This window comes from Vidua macroura, chromosome 18, assembly GCF_024509145.1.
Source record: "Vidua macroura isolate BioBank_ID:100142 chromosome 18, ASM2450914v1, whole genome shotgun sequence".
In the NCBI taxonomy this organism is placed as follows: Eukaryota; Metazoa; Chordata; class Aves; order Passeriformes; family Viduidae; genus Vidua; species Vidua macroura.
In genome coordinates this window covers 10,521,858-10,542,440 of record NC_071588.1, presented here as the reverse complement: position 1 = coordinate 10,542,440, position 20,583 = coordinate 10,521,858, and the positions used below count along the sequence as shown (strand labels likewise).

Here is a 20,583-nt window from a genome sequence, read left to right as displayed (position 1 = left end):
AGTACCACACTTTGAAAACCTTTCTGAGAGTGATTAGCCTCATTGCACTTAGGGGAGACTGAGGCAAAAAAAGGTCACTGCAAGTCAGCAGCAGAGCTAAGAATCCAGCCAGAACTCCTGGCTCCAAACCCAGTGCTTTAACTATGACAGATCTCTCAAATAATAAATTACATTGCAGCATATTTATGCTCTAAACCAGATTAAAAAAAAAGCTATTTTCTCTAAGACACAAAACTCTACTCCTAATCCAAGTACATTACGATGCAAAAGTATCTATGACTATAATGCTGCCCTTTTTTTTTTTTGAATTAGGAAAAAATGTAAAAGCTTGGCAATAAATAATTCTGTGTGAATTGATTAATCTCCTCAGTTATACAGAAGAAGGATGGATGATTTCAAAAACCTGTGCTTACTCACATGTAATTTATTTTTCTTTCTAGGTGATTTCAGATTTGGAAGAGCAGCTGAACCAGCTCACTGAAGACAATGCAGAGCTGAACAACCAGAATTTCTTCCTGTCCAAACAACTCGACGAGGCCTCAGGGGCCAACGACGAGGTTGTGCAGCTGCGGAGTGAAGTCGATCATCTCCGCCGGGAGATCACGGAGAGGGAGATGCAGCTGACCAGCCAGAAACAAGTGAGGCTCTCTAGGTCTGGGTCAGGAGCTCTTGGTGGGAGCTGGCAAAAATTCCTTTTGCATCTGGAAACCCATAAGAAATGATGATGCTTCTGGGGGCAGTGGCATTTAAGCCTTCCTTCCCAGGGCAGTTGAGTGAATGGAAATTTTTTATATTTCCCATCATGTTTTTACACAATTTTATTTAGCAATCCTGCACTCTGAAGGCACTGTCATTTAGAATTACTCATTTTAATTTTGTGGCCCTGGAAATCTCAAAATGTTCATAATGAGATCGACCTGACATTATCAGGGACCACAAGTGAATGTACAGGAGCCTTGAAATAAATGGGCTGTGATTTCCCAGCTCCTGCTCGCTGCCGATTTGCATGTACTGTAATCAAAATGGTAAGGCTGAAGCTGAAAGTGCACGCTTGATGTGGGATGTGAGAATTGATAGGAGGATTTATTTTTAGACTATGGAGGCCTTGAAGACAACATGTACGATGCTGGAAGAGCAAGTAATGGACTTGGAGGCCCTGAATGATGAACTCCTGGAGAAAGAGCGCCAGTGGGAAGCGTGGAGAAATGTTCTAGGGGATGAGAAGTCCCAGTTTGAATGTCGAGTTAGAGAGTTGCAGAGGATGCTGGATACTGAGAAACAGAGCAGGTTTCTCTCCCTTCTTTCCCTTTTATTAACTTCTATGAAAATTCTCTATAGAAGCTAGTACAAAAATTATATTTAGCATAGGATATGGGAGTTGGAGCTAAATATAAAACCTTGTGAGGTAGTTCTAAAAATGGTTTATTAGTTAATAGTCATCACCAATATTGTTCCTTTTGTTTCTTTGCAAGTGAACGATTCAAGGGGAGTGGTATTTATCACTGTAATTTATAAAATGTCTTGATTTATTATCTTCTATTTTATTTTATGGAAAAAATAGTCTTTGCTCCTGACTGTTCCTGTGGGGTCTTGAAAATTTTAAGGCTGTAGTTCTAGCAGGGGCAGGAACAGGATTATATAATATAAAAGTGTTGCAGCAAACAGTCTGGCTTTCTAATGTAACATCTTGAATTTGAGGCAACCCCTGAAAGAGTTATTGATGCCACTGCCTGCTAGGGAGAGGTCAAGCCTGCAAGGAGTTAGGTAACATTATTTTCCATTTTAATGCAGAGTGAGAGCAGATCAGCGTATTACTGAATCTCGCCAGGTGGTAGAACTGGCTGTCAAGGAACACAAGGCAGAGATTCTGGCCCTGCAGCAAGCACTCAAGGAACAAAAACTCAAAGCAGAGAGCCTTTCTGATAAGGTAAGTAAGTTTCAATCCTAGACTTACATAATTAGATGAAATACTTTTCCACTGATATTACTTTTAGAAATGTGGCCTTGAGCAGCTTTTTTTCAAGATGTTATAGAGACAAATTAAATAGACTGGAGGGCATAGAATAGCATTCTATCTTCAAGCCAAAGACCTCAGCTTTTCTTTGAAAAAGACTAAAGCAGACAGCAGCCTATGATGCCTGGAATGAAGTCCTTCAATAACTTGGTATCTGCATTTGAACAAGCCAAAATGTCTTTTGGCTGGCTTTTCCCCAGCAACCAAAGGCTAATTGTATAATTTTTCTTCAGCACGTGCTTGTTGAAGTTGGATTTTAAGACTGTGGAACTGTATTTATTAGTGTTCAATGTTATTCTGACCCTCTTTCCCAGCTCAATGACCTGGAGAAGAAGCATGCCATGCTGGAGATGAATGCCCGCAGTTTACAGCAGAAGCTTGAGACAGAAAGGGAGCTCAAACAGAGGCTTCTGGAGGAGGTAACCTTGGAGATTCATGTTAGAACTTCAGAAGGCTCCACATCTTGAAGAGGGGAGGTTGTGTGAATAAGAATTACATATCCATCCTTCTGTATAACTGGGGAGATTAATCAGGTTGGGGGAGTTGTTTTCACTTAAAAGTTTGCAGAGTGTGTGGCCATGTCAGGGAGCAGTAAAAGTGAGCTGCTCCTCAGAGGCAGGGGAGATGGCAGCCAAGAGGGACAGCGTGCCAGGCAAGGACAGGACCTTGCAGCCTGCAGGCTCAGACCCACAGCACCTGAACAAGAGGAGCAGGGCAGATTTGCTAAAGGTACCAGTGATCATTATAGAAGCCTCTAGTCACGAGGCATGTCCTAGGTCAGGCCTGCAAGGCCAGGTCTGTGCCCAGGCACAGCTCTGACCAGGCTAAGGGCAAGGGTCATAGCTTAAAACCAGCTCTGGAGCCAACATGCTGAGGGGTGCACACCTGGAGGCCACAGGTGAGGCTTTTCTCACAGCTCTTTTCATCATTAATTTGGGTCACAGGTTTTGGATCCAAGGTCACACACCTGCACCATATCAGGGAGTAATTGAATGCGGGCAACCAGTTCTGGTTGGTGGGGGAAGAGGTTCCAGAGGAGGATTTCAGGGGTGGTTATTATGGACAATTAGAACCTTCTGGTATTCTTGAGGTACTGACAGGTTGCCTACTCCTTTATACATCACCAGGAAAGATTTCTGACTCTTTGTAACATAGGAGCATTCATGGTTTTCCTAGTCAGGGACCTTCTTGTCAAGAAAGTGTAAATTCTAAAAGAATTAGGAGTATTTTGTCAGGTACTCTCCTCTGGTGTTAACTGGAGACAAAGATGTAAACAGCTGGCCACTATTTTCCTTATCTCATGTGACTATGACTGTCCTGGCTTATAGTAAAGATTATAGTTTTAATTTAGTTTTACAAAGTACTGAGGTGGCTTCTGGTGGTTGTACAGAGAGCTTGAGGAAATAGCATTGCTACAGTTTAATATAAATACACAGAAATGCTTGTCTAGTCACAATGTATTCTGAAAGGAAAGGAATCTTCTAGAGTACTGTAATTTTCCAGCTTTTGAAGAATTGTGTGTTTATTTATAAGTTCTGCAATGATGATTATTTTACGAGGAGTGACAACATTTAATAGCTTTTACTTACAAACAAGAAGACAACAAACCCAAAACCCTGGCCTTTGTTTTCCTTTCAACAGCAGGCAAAGCTGCAGCAGCAAATGGATCTGCAGAAGAATCACATCTTCCGCCTGACTCAAGGTCTGCAAGAAGCTCTGGACCGAGCAGATCTTCTGAAGACTGAAAGAAGTGACCTGGAATATCAGCTGGAAAACATTCAGGTGAGGGTGAAGAAGCAGGGCAGTGCTTTGCATCATTCCCTGTGAGGCTTTAGGATGTGATTTACAGTTTGTGTGACACTTTCTTTAGGGTATTTTTTAGCTCTGCTTTGCTATTGAGTTGTTTTTGTTACTTCTGTTAAGATGAAGTTTCTTGCATCTGTGTGTGATTCACAGGTTCTCTATTCCCATGAAAAAGTGAAAATGGAGGGCACTATTTCTCAGCAAACTAAACTCATTGATTTCCTGCAGGCAAAGATGGACCAACCAGCAAAAAAGAAAAAGGTGGGTGAAGAAGGTTTGAGAGGCATGGAATTAAATGGTTTTGTAATTAGTTACGTGCTGTGTATTCTTAATATTCTGTTTTATCTTTCTTTGTGTAACAAAATGTTGTCCTAATTTAAGACCGTTCTGAGTTGGGTAACACCAACTTTACTAGGCAGAATGTGTTCTTTGTGGCTTTTCTGGTTATTCCTACAACACTTAGGTTATAAGCCCAGTAGCTACACCTCAACGAGGCTGTAGGAATACAGAATTTTAAGCATGTTTTTTTAATGCTAAGTATGTATATGTGTATGAACCTATTGTGCATCGAGAGTGGTTGTCCTGTAGTCACAGCATAGGACGGAGCAGTCAGGCAATGTGACTCGGGTCACATCTTTGTCATAAGCTGTTCTGTCATTTTGAATGAAATAATTTAATTTTAACCACATATTTTGAGATCCTCTGTTTAGATGCTTTTGGAGACTCCAGGTGTGAGTACTAACAGGTAATGTATGTCCCTCTTTAAATTAATCCATATCTTGACATTTTTCTCTCCAGTGCCAATATGAACTAAAAATCCATCCTTACACATAACAGAATTGCCATTAGGCCCTCTGGCCGGACTGCCACTAGCTAGTGTCACTTTGCCTAGTTTAAGCCATCTCTTGCTAGGAGTTAGGAGTTGTCTGTGTGTTTCTGTTGCTAGGGCCTGTTTAGTCGGCGGAAAGAGGACCCTTCTTTACCCACACAGGTTCCCCTGCAATACAATGAGCTGAAAGTGGCACTGGAGAAGGAGAAGGCTCGTTCTGCTGAGCTGGAGGAGGCTCTACAGAAAACACGCATTGAACTCAGATCTGCTCGTGAAGAAGGTAGGGGTTAACAGAAAAGGTGAATCTGGAAGGAGGCACACATTTTTGGTTTGAAAACATGTCTCTAATTGTGTGCCACTCTAGCAATAACCTATGTTGTTTAATTGTTACCACTGCTATGATGTTACAATAAAGCTACACTTGATTCTGTGGGCTGTAGCTGCAGACTGGTCACACAGAGCCCTGCTAGGAACCAGAGTGCCATGTTGGTCATGTTAACCAGGGACATTTGTCTTGTCTGTAGCTGCTCATCGGAAAATATCCGACCACCCTCACCCCTCCACCCCGGCCACAGCCAGGCAGCAGATCATCATGTCTGCCATAGTGCGCTCCCCAGAGCACCAGCCCACGCCCATCAGCCTGCTGGCTCCACCCTCCAGCCGCCGGAAGGAATCCTCCACGCCAGAGGGTAGGCTCCTGCTCAGCTCCTGATTTATTAAAGAAATGTGGATATTGATCTAGTACCGATATCCAACTGTGACGGACAAAAACTCTCTGACAGTTTAAAGTTAGAAAGTGTATGTTCATTGCGATGCTGGGCAGCGTGCGGGATAGCTCCCAAATACACACTGCACCTTTCAAATGATTATAGAGTCCTTTTATCCACACAAGAATTGAATATCCAAAATACAAATACATATTCATCATTCTGGTACATCCCATTCCTCGCTTCATATACTAATCATTCCAAAAGCTATTAAGCATGCGTAGTTTGTTCCTTGAAATGGGTCGGTGGTCCCTTTCATGGGGAGGGGTCCCAAAATGAGGAAGTAAATGAAGCCTTCCTCATTCTGCCCTTTCTACCTTTTCAATGCAAATATGACAAATGAACCTTGGTAGAACTCCCATTCCTTGTCTTCAATTGGTTTCAGAACAGAGGAGGCCCACAGTTGTCTTATGTTCCTAAAAGCTATTTGTCAGTTTCTATATTCTTCATTATAAACCCAGCTAACTGGGTTTATAAACCCAGCTAACTAAACATTGTGTTGACAAGCAATCAATTCTTAGTTAACTACTAACTCTTAACTTCATCAAGGCCTACTCATTTATTTTAATTAACTCTAGTAAGGCTTATCTCTAACTAAAATCTTAGCTCCTCTAAAATCTCTAAATCTCTTAAAGTTTGTTTCACTCCTCTTTACTCTGTCAATGCCATCTGTTTATTGATTTAGTTTTTACCCTGCTGATGAGTTCTGTCCCTTGCAGAGTACAGCCGGCGCCTGAAGGAGCGAATGCACCACAACATCCCCCATCGCTTCAACGTGGGGCTCAACATGAGGGCCACCAAGTGCGCCGTGTGCCTGGACACGGTGCACTTCGGCAGGCAGGCCTCCAAGTGTCTGGGTAAGGGCAAAACACAGCACAGCTCGGGGGGAGGAAGGGCATCAGCCATCTAGAGCAGGGAAAGAAACAACAGTGTGAAGACTCTGAAACTACTTGAGAAAACATCATGGTTTGGAGTGGAAGGGGAACCTTGGAGAAACTGGGATTTGTGTGTTAGAAGTTGAGGCAGCTGTGTCATGATTTTTTTTTTTTTTTGTCATTTAACAGAAGTTTTTCCCTGTCCTCTTGTCAGAATGCCAGGTGATGTGTCACCCAAAATGCTCAACTTGCTTGCCAGCTACTTGTGGGCTGCCAGCAGAATATGCCACACACTTCTCGGAAGCGTTCTGCCGGGATAAGATGAATTCCCCTGGCCTGCAGCTGAAGGAGCCAAGCACCAGTCTGCGTCTTGAAGGGTGGATGAAAGTGCCAAGGTATAAACAGGAATCTTGGTGCATGTAAGGTGCTGAAATATTTGGCCTTATTTTACCGTGGCTCTTACAATGAGATAATTGGTACAGTCCCATTACATGGGCATTACAATTACCACCACTATAATTACAATTGTTACCACTGAAATTTCTCTTTTATAGGAGTTGCATGTTTGCTTTATATAGAATCCAAGCAGAGAGTCCAACATGGCTTTGTGCTTATTTTCCTCAGGAATAATAAACGTGGGCAACAGGGCTGGGACAGGAAGTATATTGTCCTGGAAGGAACCAAAGTGCTCATTTATGATGCAGAAGCAAGAGAAGGTAAGTTAGAATTTCTAGCAAGAACATATTTTTTAATCTTCAGATATTGTTTGGTGGGTTGAGAGGCTTAAAGATTATTACTGCTCCCTATGGCTGTACCAAATTTAGCTAAATCTTCAGTGATAAGGCAACATTATTTTTTTCTGCAGTCTTAGCCATTTTATGGGCTGGCATGTCATAATAATCCAGCTGTGAAAACATCCAGTGTGCATCCACTTCCTTTTGCTGTCACAGTTATTTTCTTGCTACCCGTTTGTCTGTTCCTCATCTGTCTCTCCCTTTTCCTGCAGCTGGACAGAGGCCTCTGGAGGAATTTGAGCTCTGCCTTCCTGATGGTGATGTAACTGTTCATGGAGCTGTAGGAGCTACTGAGCTTACCAATACAGCAAAGACAGGTGAGAATTTTACATAGATGAGGTCAAATGGATTTCATCTGGCTTGCCATCAGTTAGCCTTGTTCGGCTGAACAGATTTTTCTCCCTCGAGCTTTCATTGTGTAACGCTGTAATTTACCTCCATCTGAATCAGGGGAGTAGCTCAGCACTCCAGGTCTAGTTACACCCAGGCTGTTGCTTCTGTCGTGGTAGAACTGTGGTTAATATAGTCATCAACCCAAATGGAAGTAAATCTTAAGAGATCTGTAGCATAAACACTCGCTTTATTTAAATATTCTTCTCTATTAACTGTGATGTATCATAACTTCTGCCACCATTGTGCTCTGACCACAAAGCCATTAACTTAGAAATGCTGTGGGGTGTATACAGTCTCTTATTATGAAAAATGTTGATGTGTTGATTTGTATGTACTGAATAGAACTGATGGATAAGATTCTGTATGTCTTGACTGTTACATTAAAGGATACAGACTGTTAAAAACAAAGGTTTCCATAACCAGTTTTTACAGATTTTTCTTAATCAGTACAGGGAAATCTTTAGTCAAGTGGCTGGTTTTGTTTTGGTTTTTTTTCCCCCACAATGGAATTTCTTTCTGTTTTGAATAAAAGGCAAGAAATTGTTTTTGTTGAGTTAAAGACAGCCTTGTATGTATGGATTGCATACATCCAGCTAATATTTAGGTGTAAGTAGCTAGCCTGTGCAGGACCTGTAAAGGAGAAACCAGTGTGTAAATTGCCATGGTACGTCATGATAAATACAACTTCTCTCCAATGAGGCTGAAAGGTGTTGATTTTAAGTCCACTGACAATATTCCAAAAACTAATCTAAGTCTTATTCTATCTATATAACATCTCAGATGTGCCATATATCCTAAAATTGGAGTCTCATCCACACACCACTTGCTGGCCTGGTAGAACACTCTACCTGTTAGCACCCAGCTTCCCTGACAAACAGCGCTGGGTCACAGCACTGGAATCAATAGTGGCAGGTGGGAGAGTTTCCAGAGAAAAAGCTGAGGCTGATGCTGTGAGTATAAAAGTTTCATTTAATAATAAAATATTCTGGGAGGGAGCAGAGTTTTGAAAAATATTTTTTCGGTATTTGACATACTGAGGTTTAACTGAAGGTAAGTTATTGCTTCTGCCTTATGATTTGAGCACCAGGAGCCAGTTCACTGTGAGACTGATGCTGTGCATTCCAATACCCTTCTTTAGACTTGGGGAGTGTAGTAAGAGAGTCCCAAAATATCTCTGTAATTCCAGCAGAGGAAGGAAGAGCAGTTAGGACATGGTTTAACTCCAATCTCATAAAGTACCACAGGGAACGAGCAGACCTTAAAAGAAGCAAAAACTCCCTCCCCTCCCATTCTTAGAGAGTCAGAGGTTTTATGTTTCTTGCTGGGGGGAGGTGTGTGTGGGTACTTTTTAATTTGTTTTATTCCTAATAAGAGGTTAAACAGATTCGTTTAGGTTTTGGATAGCCTTTCTCACACAGTTACACTGATAACTATTTTCTGGCAAAGGGAGGTTGGATTCTGTGGCATTGCATAAGAGTATTAGCTCTGGAGGTAGGGAATATCTGACTGCAGGAAATACTCTTTTTTCCTCAGGCTCACATTTCTTTTGTATCTGAGAAAAATACATGCTCCCACCAACATTTATACTTTTCTTTAATCCTTCCCCTTGGAAAATTCCACTGCTCTGTTGAAGGAGGTTGGGGAAAATGGAAAGGATAGAGACAACAATAGGTTCTGTCTGAATTTAGGATAATTCTGATCAGTTTGCCTTACTGTGTCTAAGGTAGATAAAAGTTTACTAATTCTTCTGTAGGAGGCATCCCTGCAACTTTTAGCTTTCTGAGAAAAAGAAATCTGTGCCAAACTCTTTGCCTGTCTGAAATGATGACCTTACACTGTTAAAATACACACAGATGAAGAGACGAAGATTAACTCAACAAGAAAAAAATATTTTTGTCATTTACAGAAACTGCTGGGGAACTCCCTGCTGAAGCTGGAGGGTGAAGACCGTTTGGATATAAATTGCACAATGCCCTTCAGTGACCAGGTAATGGTCATGTGCACTTGGTTTTTCTCAGTAGTGGATAATTGATTCAGGGAAACGGTATCTTGATTGCAATATGTGTAATTACGCCCTTGTTTGTGGGTTTGATTTTTTTCTTCACTGCTAAAGAGTATCACCCAAGTTGCTGTTGGAGCATTCCTTGTTCTCCTCACGTAGTGCTATTTTTTCCCCTATTGTAGGTAGTACTGGTGGGTGCAGAAGAAGGTCTCTATGCCCTGAATGTACTGAAGAATTCCTTAACGCACATCCCAGGAATGGGAGCTGTCTTCCAAATTCACCTCATCAAGGATCTGGAGAAGCTACTCATGATAGCAGGTACAGGGCTGTGTGTCCCCACTGGCCCTGCAGTGGCTCTGTGCTGCCAGGTCCTGCTTGCCTTTGGGTTTGCTCCAGGCTTTTGTTTTTTTTATCAGCAAATTGGCAGGAATGCCTTGCTGTGGTTAACACAGTCCTGTGTGAGGCTGGCTGGTAAGGGATTATGTGAATGAGCACTCAGTTAAACCTTCACGAGAAACTGATTGCAGAGCTGAGGGAGGGAACAACCAGGGACAAAACATTTCCAGGTTAGAGGTCAGTGGTCATTTTAAGTTCAATTTAGAAAGTGTTGTGCTAATCAGTGAACATATCTTCCTAATTATTGCATAACTTTTTAAATGTAATTAACTATTTGAGGACCACTCTGTGATCACTGGGGCGTAGGGCCAACTCTTACCCTCTCTTGCCCTGTAACAAAGCTGGGACTTCTGTTGTGATTTAAGATTTCTTTATGAAAGGAACACCAGCTTTAATCTTTCCATCTGTGGTTTTCCAGAGATAATCCTTCCCACACGGATGTAGGCATGCTGAACATTAGGCTGTATCTTCATCTGAAAGCCCAAATTATCAAGTGTCTATATGACATTTGCAGGAATGAAAAACATTCTTTCCTGTTCTGCTAGTTTCATGTTTTTTTTCCTGGTAAGGGTTTAAGATGTCCATGGTTTATTTGTGCCAGGGTAGTAGGGAGCAAAGCAAATCTCACACATAATGAGAAGGCTGTGTTAGTCTGTCACTGGACTTCTGAGAGGAATTGGCCTTGGGCTGCAATGCAATTCATTAGGGCAGTTCTTGGAAATCCCTTGCCAGTTCTGTTGGCACAGTGTGATTAAAACATCTTGTACTTGAAGGAGTTCTGAAGGGCAAAATAAAACTTCCTGTTGAATTTTGAATAATGTCTTAATGAGGCCACAATTACTGTGTTCTGCTAGACTTCAGCAACGCTAACAATCCACGCAGGGAATGGTTGTTCTCCTGGTGGATTTACTGCCTGTTGTAGGGTTGGGTTTTTGTGAGTTTTCTGTTTCAGTTTGAATAGGAATAATATGGAATGAATTCTGCATGGTACTTGTGACTGTTTCCACAGTAACAGCCTGTAACAATGATCTGCTGCTTAGGTAAGACTTTTGTAGTGAATAGAGAGTTCTCCCTTGATGAAATGTACCCTTTTTTTTTTGTTTCCAGGAGAAGAAAGGGCTCTGTGTCTTGTTGATGTAAAGAAAGTGAAGCAGTCCCTAGCCCAGTCTCACCTCCCAGCCCAGCCAGATGTCTCACCAAATGTCTTTGAGGCTGTCAAAGGATGTCACCTTTTTGCTGCTGGCAAAGTAAGTCACAGCTCCCTCGTGCCCCCAGACCACCCCTTAGACTGCTCTGAGTTTCATATTAACAAATCAGCATCTTTACTCCACTGGCAACACAACCAAGGTCTACATTCTTGCTCTGAATATTTTTCTTTAAATAAGAAGAATGGATGGGCTGAAGAGAGGCTGAGCTGGAGGCAGAATGGGGGATTTGCTGCTAACGTGGATCAATTTAGTCAGGATGCCATGATGGTATAGCTTAAACTGCTAGATGGTAAGAAATCCAGCATAGCATGGTACTACTGCCTCCTCACTGTTGGCTACAGTTTTGAGATTTTGAATTAGTGAATTCTGTCCAGTCTTTGTTCTTGAATGTCATGCTTCCAGGCTAGCAAATTTCCTTAGGTGTTTGTGTCACTTTAGTTCTAAACATTTACACAGATTACTGGTTTTAGTATGGAGCATTTAACCACAGCAAAAATTCTCATTAACAGTTACTTCTGTGGACTACTTTGGTAACAAATTGAGCACCACTCATTTCAAAGTGATGCTTAAGATAAGTTTCAGGGGTTACAATGTAGACCTAACCTATTTCAATTTGTCAATCCCTTTTCTGTGCAAAACCTTCTCATATTTTATTAACGTCTTTCAAGCATAAAGGAAATCATAGAAGCCATTTAAATTCACGTTCTTTTTTGAGAATGTGAAGAGACTTTTCATTATTTCATGAATTCACAATAATTACCCTATTAACAAAATGTACTTGCTTATCTCTGCTAAGTTCTTTTTGTGGCAAGAGGTTCTCAGATCTGTTTCACACGCTCAGCAATAGAATTTATTTTATTGCTGTCCTGAACTATGCTTGTTATCTTCCTTACAGGTTGAGAACAGTCTCTGTATCTGTGCAGCCATGCCCAATAAAGTGGTGGTTCTGAGATATAACGAGAGCTTGAGCAAGTTCTGTATCAGAAAGGTGAGTTTAGTTACTCCCTGCTGTAGTTGACGTTAATTCACATAGTGCTCTAAGCCTTTGCTTTGGAGCAAACATCTAAAACCTTTCTGTGGGCATGAGAAAACTTGTTTGCCAGCTAAAATGATAACAAATTGCACTGTGCACTGACTCAAAGTGGAGTAGGCAGCAATTTCTTTTAATAAGAGTTGGCATTTTTGGAGAGATGCAGAACATAACTGTGATTTTTTGAGATATTTGGCTTAGCTGTAATCATACCCTCAGAGATCTCTCCTCAGGACAAAAAGTTTACACACCACATGCCTTAAAAACAGTCTAGCACCCAGAAACTCATGTCCTCTCCTATGCACAAAATAAAGGATGTTCCATTCAAACTACACCTCCCTGGGAGGTTCTGCAGGTGATTTTGCAGGCACCAGATAATTTTCCAGTGTGACTGAGGCTGCTGGAGGGAAGCAGTGGGCACAGCCATGCAGATCTGGCCTCCTCAGGAGGAAAGGCATGACTGATGGAGATCTGGGCACAGATGGATGCCAGCACACCTGGAATGTCTACAAGCATTGCAGCTGATACCAACTCCTGTTCACAGCAGGGAACACTGAGGGTCTGCAGCCCTTCCTGTGACAAGGGCTTACATGCTCAACATGCAAAGGCTTGTTTTAGAGGGCAAATTTTCCTTAGCTCCACTAATCCAGACAACTGAATTTAGATCCTAACAAGATGGCAGCAGGCCCAGAATATGCTTTTCCTTTCTGCCAACAGAATTTCCAGATAAAGTAGGATTTATGTGAGGAGTCTTGTCCTCAGAAGATCTGGGGATCTGTGCGTTGTGTCAGGCTAACCTGCAGAGTATCTCAGCTCCTCAGTCACAAGGCAGGTCTTGGTGAACAACATCTCTCTGTCATGTACAGAGAAGGAAGGAAAGAAGATTGGCTGTGACCTACAAGGGAGCTGCTCACTGCTGCTCTGGAAAACTGAGCTGCAGAGCAGAAGACTATCTCCCAGAACTGTATATTCTTCCAAAAGGAAGAGGATCTCTCCTGAGGCGAGTTGATATGCAAGTCTACATTCAAGCATCACTTCCAACGAAACAAAACTTTCTTCTAGCAAGAGTTTTTGTCCACATGCTTTTGAGAGACTGTTAGGGTCTTTGAGGTTGCTGCCTCTCCCTTTTGTAAAGATAAATGTAGCAATATACAACTTTCCAGACTCAGTGTTATCTGTAAGCTGGTACAGGGGACTAATATCTGTCCATACTGTCCTTTTTTCCAGGAGATTGAAACCTCTGAGCCTTGCAGCTGCATCCATTTGACCACTTACAGCATCATCATTGGAACCAACAAGTTCTATGAAATTGAGATGAAGCAGTACACACTGGAGGGTAGGAGATAATTCCTGAGAAATGCTCCAAGTGGCTCCACAGGTTCTTTTGTAGGGTTTTTTTGAAAGCATTTTAGGAAAAATGTTGGTGCAAATCAAAGTGTCTTTCTCCATTCTCTTTGCAGAGTTTTTGGATAAAAATGACCACACTTTGGCCTCTGCTGTGTTTGCTGCTTCCACCAACAGTTTCCCAGTCAGTATCATCCAAGTGAACCCAGCAGGGCAGAGGGAGGAGTATCTGCTGTGTTTCCATGGTAAGTGGTGGATGGTTGTGCAGGTGTTGCACTGCTCCTGTTCTCTGAGCTGCAGAAGGTACCCAAATGCTGTTGTATTTTGGACAACCTGCTTTGGCTTAAAAGTTCTCTATGCCTGGTGGATCAGTTTTTGCACAAGATTTCAGTGCTGAGGGAAGGACTGCAGGCAGTGTGTTAAGTGCAAACAGGTGCTTGATTACCCTGATAAGATGTTGAGGGGCTCTCAGACTTGGGCTTTGTCTGGTTTCTGTGCAGACAGATGAGATTTTTTAACCTTCTGGTGATTAAATAAGAGAGGGTGTTATTTTTTTGTATAGCTGCTTTTGTTGCTCTCTTGTATACTGTCATGGGAATGCACAAACCCTCTGAAGCCCTCTAGCAGTAATTTTGGGTGAATAATGGTAGGAATGTCATCACCTTCACAACTGTAGATTAAATAATGACCTTAGTTTAGCTGGAGCAAAGAGACATGGAATCACAGCACCTTTTGGCCTGGCAGTATTCCTACATCCAACCAATTCCATGGCATTTAGAGTAATTCATGGCAATCTGGGATTTGCAAGATGCCCCTGATAAAAAGCCTGGGAACAACTGCATTTGTCCCTTCAGAAATAAATGAATAAAATTCAGGCAGATGTTCATGACCTCATGTGACTTCTCTTGGCAGAGTTTGGTGTCTTTGTGGATTCCTATGGAAGACGCAGTAGGACAGACGACCTGAAATGGAACCGCTTGCCCTTAGCTTTCGGTAGGTGTTGAGGGACAATCCCTTGGATTATGGAGGTTATTGAAACCAGGAAGCATCCTTGTGGAATGGGTACTCTGCACTCAGCCCAATTCTTCCAGAAACTATGGAGCTTTTTCCCACTATTTAAGATTATTATAAATCCAGATGGCAAACCCTCTGAAATATAAGCAATTTAAGGAAAACCCAAAGTTCCATTTCCTTAATGTTCCTGGTCTAACACTGAACTGGCTAGTGGAATTTTTAACAAAGCTCTAAGTTTCTGAAATAGTGAAGAATATATGAGGGCAGCATGGCTCCCTCAGGCCTTTTGCACTGCTTAATGGGATTTTGTTCAGTTAATAGTCTGGCTTTAATGCCTTTTTCATGATTCTTTGGCTAGTAAAGTCCTTGAGATACAGTTTCAAAGCAACAATTCTTTAAACTTGCATCTCCCCCTTTACTGATAGTGTCTGTGTCATTACATAAAAAGTATTCCTTACTTTTCCCACAGGGCTGTCAGCCTCTCTTGTGCTTGCTGTTGTGTTTTAGAAGTTTTTAATAGAGAATGTATTTTGTGTTTTTTCCTGCCTTTGCACTGCTCCTCCAGCCTACAGGGAGCCCTATCTGTTCGTGACCCACTTCAATTCCCTTGAAGTGATCGAGATTCAGGCACGAGCTTCTCTAGGGTGAGTGGTTCTCTTTTCATCTCTTTGAACAGCCTGTTTTGCAGGAATATATGGACTTGCCAGGAAAAGATATCGTGCTGCCACTGTAAAGACTTTTTCCTGCAATTTTCCCCAGAACTCCGGCACGAGCCCACTTGGAGATCCCGAACCCGCGGTACCTCGGGCCTGCAATCTCCTCGGGAGCGATCTACTTGGCCTCCTCCTACCAAGACAAGCTAAGGGTGATCTGCTGTAAGGGCAATCTGGTGAAGGAGACCAACAACGAGCAGCAGCAGCAGCAGCACCACAGAGGCTCCTCTGCCACGCGCAGGTACGGGGACATCGGGGTGTCATGGTGACGATGTCGGGGTGTTACAGCCCCTGGGTGCCTCTGGAGCAAACTTCCCTCCTGATGCCTTTTTCCCTGGTGTGGTGGGATGCCCTTGTTCTGTTCTTAGAGCCTGGTGACAATCAGTTACTGTAATGCTGGAATAGAGTCACTAATGGATTAACAGCCACAAGGAAACAAACAGCAGCTCTAGGAAGATGTGGATAATCTCCACAAATGCGTTGTGACCTTGTGCTGGTTTGCTTTGATGTTGTGATAGAGCTCTGGCTTCAAAGCTTTTTTGAGCTCAGATACTGTTGATATGACACTAAACACAGCTTGGCTGTAACAAGATGTAAAGCAAGAGCACCTTTCTATCAAATAATGAGTCTGCCTTCGGGAGATAGTGTTGGGAAGTTGTGATGTGATACACAGGTAATTAAATACTGGGGCTGATGGTGCCACTATATGCACAGGACACAGAGAAATCGAGGCTTGTACTTCATCCCAGCCTGGACTGAACATCCCTGAGCTAGAGAAAATTGTGTGAAAAGACATATATCAAATTTTAGTGTATTTTTATATGAAAAAAGCATATGGCTGGAGTGTATGAAAAGGTGTTCTCTGTATGTTGTGTATGAAGTGTATGAGCAGGTTCTCTGGCCTGTTCTGTATGCATGACTTACACTGGCAATTCATTAAGGCACTTTGCCAGTGTGGCTCATGTGATGGATACTCCAGCTGCCAAAATACCTCTGCGTTTTCCATCTTGGCTCAGGGAGGGGCTGTTGCTTCTCACCTGAAGGGTGCTGGGGGAAAAGTTACATTTTTGCTAAAAGAAAATGTAACGGGAGGTTTTTGTCACTCAGCGGTTCGCGTCAATTATTTTTGAATGACAGCAGCCCGAACAAGAGAGGCCCTCCCACGTACAACGAGCACATCACCAAGCGGGTGGCCTCCAGCCCGGGGCCCCCGGAAGGACCCAGCCACCCCCGGGAGCCCAGCACCCCTCACCGGTACCGCGAGGGCCGCACGGAGCTGCGCAGGGACAAGTCCCCGGGGAGGCCCCTGGAGAGGGAGAAGTCCCCGGGCCGGCTGCTGAGCACCCGCAGGGAGCGCTCCCCAGGACGGCTCTTCGAGGACAGCAGCCGAGGGAGGGTGCCTGTGAGTGGGGCCAGAACTCCTCTTGCTCAAGTCAATAAGGTGAGTCAGGAGCCTGCGGGAAGCGTCTGTTCTCAGGGAAAGGCTTGTTGGTACTGCAGAAGGGCTGGTGGTACTGGAAAGCACAAGAGCAGATCAAATCTCACCCCCCTGCTCCTCAAGCTCTGTTGGAGCAGAGCCCACATGGTGATGCACTGGCCCTGTGACACCAGCCCTGGGCTGGTTCTGGTACTGCAAAAGCTGCTTGACACTAGAATGGGCTGAAAGCAAAGGTGCATTTGCTAGCAAGCGATACAGGATTTGAAGGGGAATAATGTCTGGAGCAGGGAACGTGGGAGCCTGCTGTGCTCAGAGTGGTGCTGGCAGTGCCTGCCTTTGTCAGTGTTTGTGGATGACAGGAGCCCTGGCTCTGTGGCAGCAGCAGGTGATGGATGTACTGCTCCCACCACCTCGTGCCTGGAAGAGAAATACCTGTGACTTGTAACCTGTCCTTTTATTTCCCTGCCAGGTCTGGGACCAGTCTTCAGTGTAAGTCTCAGCTAGACAAAGTTACTCGTCTTGACCTGCAGGAAAAAAAGGAAATATACTGAGTATATGCACTCCATCTGTCTGCAGCCCAGTTCCCAAACAGCATTCCTGGGCCAAAGCTCGCTCTGCAGCGGGAGCCGTGACGCTTTCAAAGACCGTTCGCAGCTCAGTTAATTTCTCTGCACTTTCCTGCACTCCTGTTTTTGCACTTTGTACTACTGTTACTCTTTCAAGCAGTTCATGAACTTTTTGTATCCACTTTAGTCCCTAGCAGTTCATCCAGGAAATGGGACTCGTGTCCTACCCCAGGTCATCACTGTGGTTAGCACCCCTTAACAGAGAGTTGGTCAAAGTTCTGAGATGTGCTGGGAGCCCCTGATGGCCTGGAAACAGAAGGGCCAAGGTGAGTGAGTCTTTCAATAGGAGCTGTGGCTGGATGTTCTCCACAGAACACATGAAAAATTTCTTCTGATTAGCCTGTTCACCTGCCACTTCTGAAAGTTATTTTGTTCTCACTAAAATTGCTTTAGAGCAGCTCTGATGGGGAGGGAAGAACCCTGCTTTAACCAGCCCCCCTGCCCAGCCCTGAGACAAAGTGCATTACCTATAAGCTACTGGGTTGTAAGACTTTATCCAGGTCTTCTGCATGACAGTTCACTGCATGCTGCTGCACCATCACTGGCTCTCTCCTTTTAGGTTGCTTTGCTGAGTAGTGTATTGTACCTCACTTGTAAATTAACTGAAACCTTTAGATTACGCTGCAAAATAGCCGTTAATTACTCTGGAAATTTGGCACCGAAGAGTTAACAAGCCTTATTCTATGACAAGAATTACAGTCACACTTGTGTTCTCCTCTCAGCACTGGACATGGTCTCTTCAGTAATGAGTCCTGCCAGCCTCAGCTCCCCAGGGGGAGCGGCCCGGGCTGGCTCCTCCCGTGAGCTGTAGCTTGTGGTGCAGTCAGATCCGGTGTCTTGGCACAGGACACCCGCAGGGAGCAGCTTTGGCAGTTGCTGACACACCTTCGCTTCCCCGTGTCTGACCTCGAGCCTTTTATTGCTTCCTATTCTCTTTTGCTGTGAACACGAAGCAGAGAGCAAATGATTTTCAAAGCAGGTTTTGACCATTCACTCTGCAATAGCAACATTCTAAGTGAACAACCATGTTCTTTACAACTGGAAAGAGCAAAACTGCATCCAATCTTCCCTTGGCGCCACACTTAAACTTCTGCTAGTCCCTTGCAAGCCTGTGCTAACCTGTTCTAGAAACCCATCAAAATTCCAATGCCTTGTCAGTGTCCTTTGGCGAGTTTCATGAATATTGTATTCTGTTCTCTTGTCTGTTGGGTCATTTTCAGTCAGATGATTTGGCAGGAAATTTGCTGAAAGTTTTTGTCTCCTGGTCTGAATATTTTGAAAGGTCACTGAGATCAGTCTTTAAATCTTTGCATCTCATGGAAGATCTTCAAGACCTCAGAAATGGGCCTGTTGAGTCCTGAAAGTGTATATCTTGTGTCTTGTTCGTGAAATGCTTCCTGCTATAGAAATAGCTCAAAGGACTGTACATATTTACAAGAAACTTTATATTCGTAACAAAAGGGAATTGAATTGGTTTCTACTTTTTTATTGTAAACTGTGCGTTTTTCAACACTGGCTTTTTGTTTTACTGGTGGTTGTGGACAGCCATCTTCAGACACTGGAGGGGCCTCGCCTAGGTCCTCCTCGCTCCCATGAAGAAATATTGTAACATTAAATTGCAATTGAAGCTTGTTAGCATAAATGAGGTTTTAGGTCTCTTAAAAGTACAGGATTTTTCTTCATTACCTTTTTATTATTGACAAGGGAGGGAACCAGAGGGACAGTTCAAAGCTCCACCGGGAAAGTATTGAACTTTGTTGTTGAACAATAACCAAATAAAACAAATAACTATCTTGACTGGCATGGTGAAATGACGGCTTCCTTCTCTCTGGAGTGCCCCTGCCCCTCCTGCCCCATACCTGGCTCTGGGGAATCCTAGGTGTCACAGCTGACCCAAGAGCAAGCCCTGGCAAATATTTAGCATTTAATGCTCTTTATTCCCTGAACAGTAGCATAAGTGGCTTCACAAACCCCAAGCATGTTCACATGCACTAACCCAGGATTTATCCAGGTACTTCACTAGAGCAGCAGTCAGCTGCAAGCACCTACAGCTCAATCCTGCCTCACCTGTGAGATGGGCAGAGGTGGAGCACCTGTGAGTATCTGGGAAATGACCCCACACATCTTGAGCTGGGAAAAAGACATCTTAATCAACAAGAGTGTGATCTAATGATCACACAGGTTTGGGACTTATCCCAGCACTGTACTGGGAGCAAAGCAGAGGGAGGCAGTCCCTCATCCCACTGCTGTAAAATGCTGGTGCTTTAAGGCCTAATAGCTGCAACTTTAAAAAAAAGACCATTCACAAATCCAGTCAGATTGAGTACAACCTGCAGTTACTGTACAGCTCAACTTACACCTGCTGGGAAAACTTGCTAGATCAGACTTAAATGTAAATACATCTATTTTTAACTGAACTAGTTTTTACAGGGTCTGAAGTATTCTTTCACAGGAAGAGGTTTTTAATATTCACACTGCTGCCTACAGTAACTTAATTTGTCCTCCTACTGTTCAGTGTTTTTGGTTCTGTGCACATACCCACGCCCTCAGCCCTGAGAAAGGGCTTGTTGGAGGCTCGGGGGGTGGGTTACCAATGGCTCCTCTTACAATTTGGTCTACATGACATCCTCCATCAACATGCTCTCCATCAACCCTGAGCTGCTTGATTTATCTATTGTGCCTACTATGATGTATATGATGAAATGCTGACTTGTTCAATGTTCCTTTATTTCTTTTACTGTGCACAAACAATACCTATTTAAAGCTCATTGTTGCAGTCCTATGATGCATGATCCGAATTGTAACAAAACTAAATTAATCCAGAAACTGGTGGAGTAAAAAAAGAAATTAATTATTTATTGAGCTTTTTGATTCCCAAGAACCCTACACAAAGCCATGTCAGCTTGACCCCCACATGCTGTGCTGAAATTCAGGGGGTCGGGGAGGGCAGGGAGCTCTTGTTATTCCTGTACTGGTTTACTCCAGGGTCCCCAGAAGTGACTGTAACAAGTGTCTGCATCTACCTTTAAAAAAATGTGCTCTCCTAGCAACAGCCAAGAATAAACATAACAGCACAGACTGTGGGCTGTGGGTGGGGAATGTAAGTGAGCTAATAAATCCAACTCTTGATCCTGCTTTTGCCTTTGGAGGGATTTGATTCATCCCATTGCAATAAGTGAACACAGAGTGATTAATCGAATTCATTCACTTGTCAAGCAGAAAATGACCTAGCAAAAAAATCCAATAAAACACCCCAAAACCCACCCCCCAGCAAAACCCAAAACATCCACCCTCCTGCTGGAGAGAAAGGGCTTTGGGGGGCTGAGGGTGGCAGTGG

General features: G+C 43.4%; 1 protein-coding gene across 9 annotated transcripts in view; it reads left to right on the top strand.

Moving 5' to 3' along the window:
* CIT (citron rho-interacting serine/threonine kinase) overlaps nucleotides 1–19,043 on the top strand; it is a 68,506-nt gene extending 49,463 nt beyond the window's left edge. For 3 of the 9 annotated variants that reach the window (XM_053993974.1, XM_053993981.1, XM_053993973.1), the window contains 24 exons: nucleotides 441–638; nucleotides 1,094–1,287; nucleotides 1,792–1,927; nucleotides 2,329–2,433; nucleotides 3,656–3,796; nucleotides 3,971–4,078; nucleotides 4,764–4,926; nucleotides 5,171–5,335; nucleotides 6,133–6,270; nucleotides 6,503–6,683; nucleotides 6,913–7,004; nucleotides 7,295–7,399; nucleotides 8,256–8,425; nucleotides 9,382–9,462; nucleotides 9,660–9,795; nucleotides 10,981–11,120; nucleotides 11,977–12,069; nucleotides 13,339–13,447; nucleotides 13,572–13,700; nucleotides 14,368–14,448; nucleotides 15,035–15,113; nucleotides 15,229–15,423; nucleotides 16,290–16,623; nucleotides 17,090–19,043. In XM_053993974.1, coding sequence (XP_053849949.1) covers nucleotides 441–638; nucleotides 1,094–1,287; nucleotides 1,792–1,927; nucleotides 2,329–2,433; nucleotides 3,656–3,796; nucleotides 3,971–4,078; nucleotides 4,764–4,926; nucleotides 5,171–5,335; nucleotides 6,133–6,270; nucleotides 6,503–6,683; nucleotides 6,913–7,004; nucleotides 7,295–7,399; nucleotides 8,256–8,425; nucleotides 9,382–9,462; nucleotides 9,660–9,795; nucleotides 10,981–11,120; nucleotides 11,977–12,069; nucleotides 13,339–13,447; nucleotides 13,572–13,700; nucleotides 14,368–14,448; nucleotides 15,035–15,113; nucleotides 15,229–15,423; nucleotides 16,290–16,623; nucleotides 17,090–17,113 — 3,297 coding nt within the window. In that variant the 3' untranslated portion in view covers nucleotides 17,114–19,043. The remainder of the gene's footprint in view (nucleotides 1–440; nucleotides 639–1,093; nucleotides 1,288–1,791; nucleotides 1,928–2,328; nucleotides 2,434–3,655; nucleotides 3,797–3,970; nucleotides 4,079–4,763; nucleotides 4,927–5,170; nucleotides 5,336–6,132; nucleotides 6,271–6,502; nucleotides 6,684–6,912; nucleotides 7,005–7,294; nucleotides 7,400–8,255; nucleotides 8,426–9,381; nucleotides 9,463–9,659; nucleotides 9,796–10,980; nucleotides 11,121–11,976; nucleotides 12,070–13,338; nucleotides 13,448–13,571; nucleotides 13,701–14,367; nucleotides 14,449–15,034; nucleotides 15,114–15,228; nucleotides 15,424–16,289; nucleotides 16,624–17,089) is intronic. The other 6 variants (XM_053993978.1, XM_053993976.1, XM_053993977.1 and 3 more) reach the window with 4 other exon arrangements.
* Nucleotides 19,044–20,583: the final 1,540 nt, after the last annotated feature.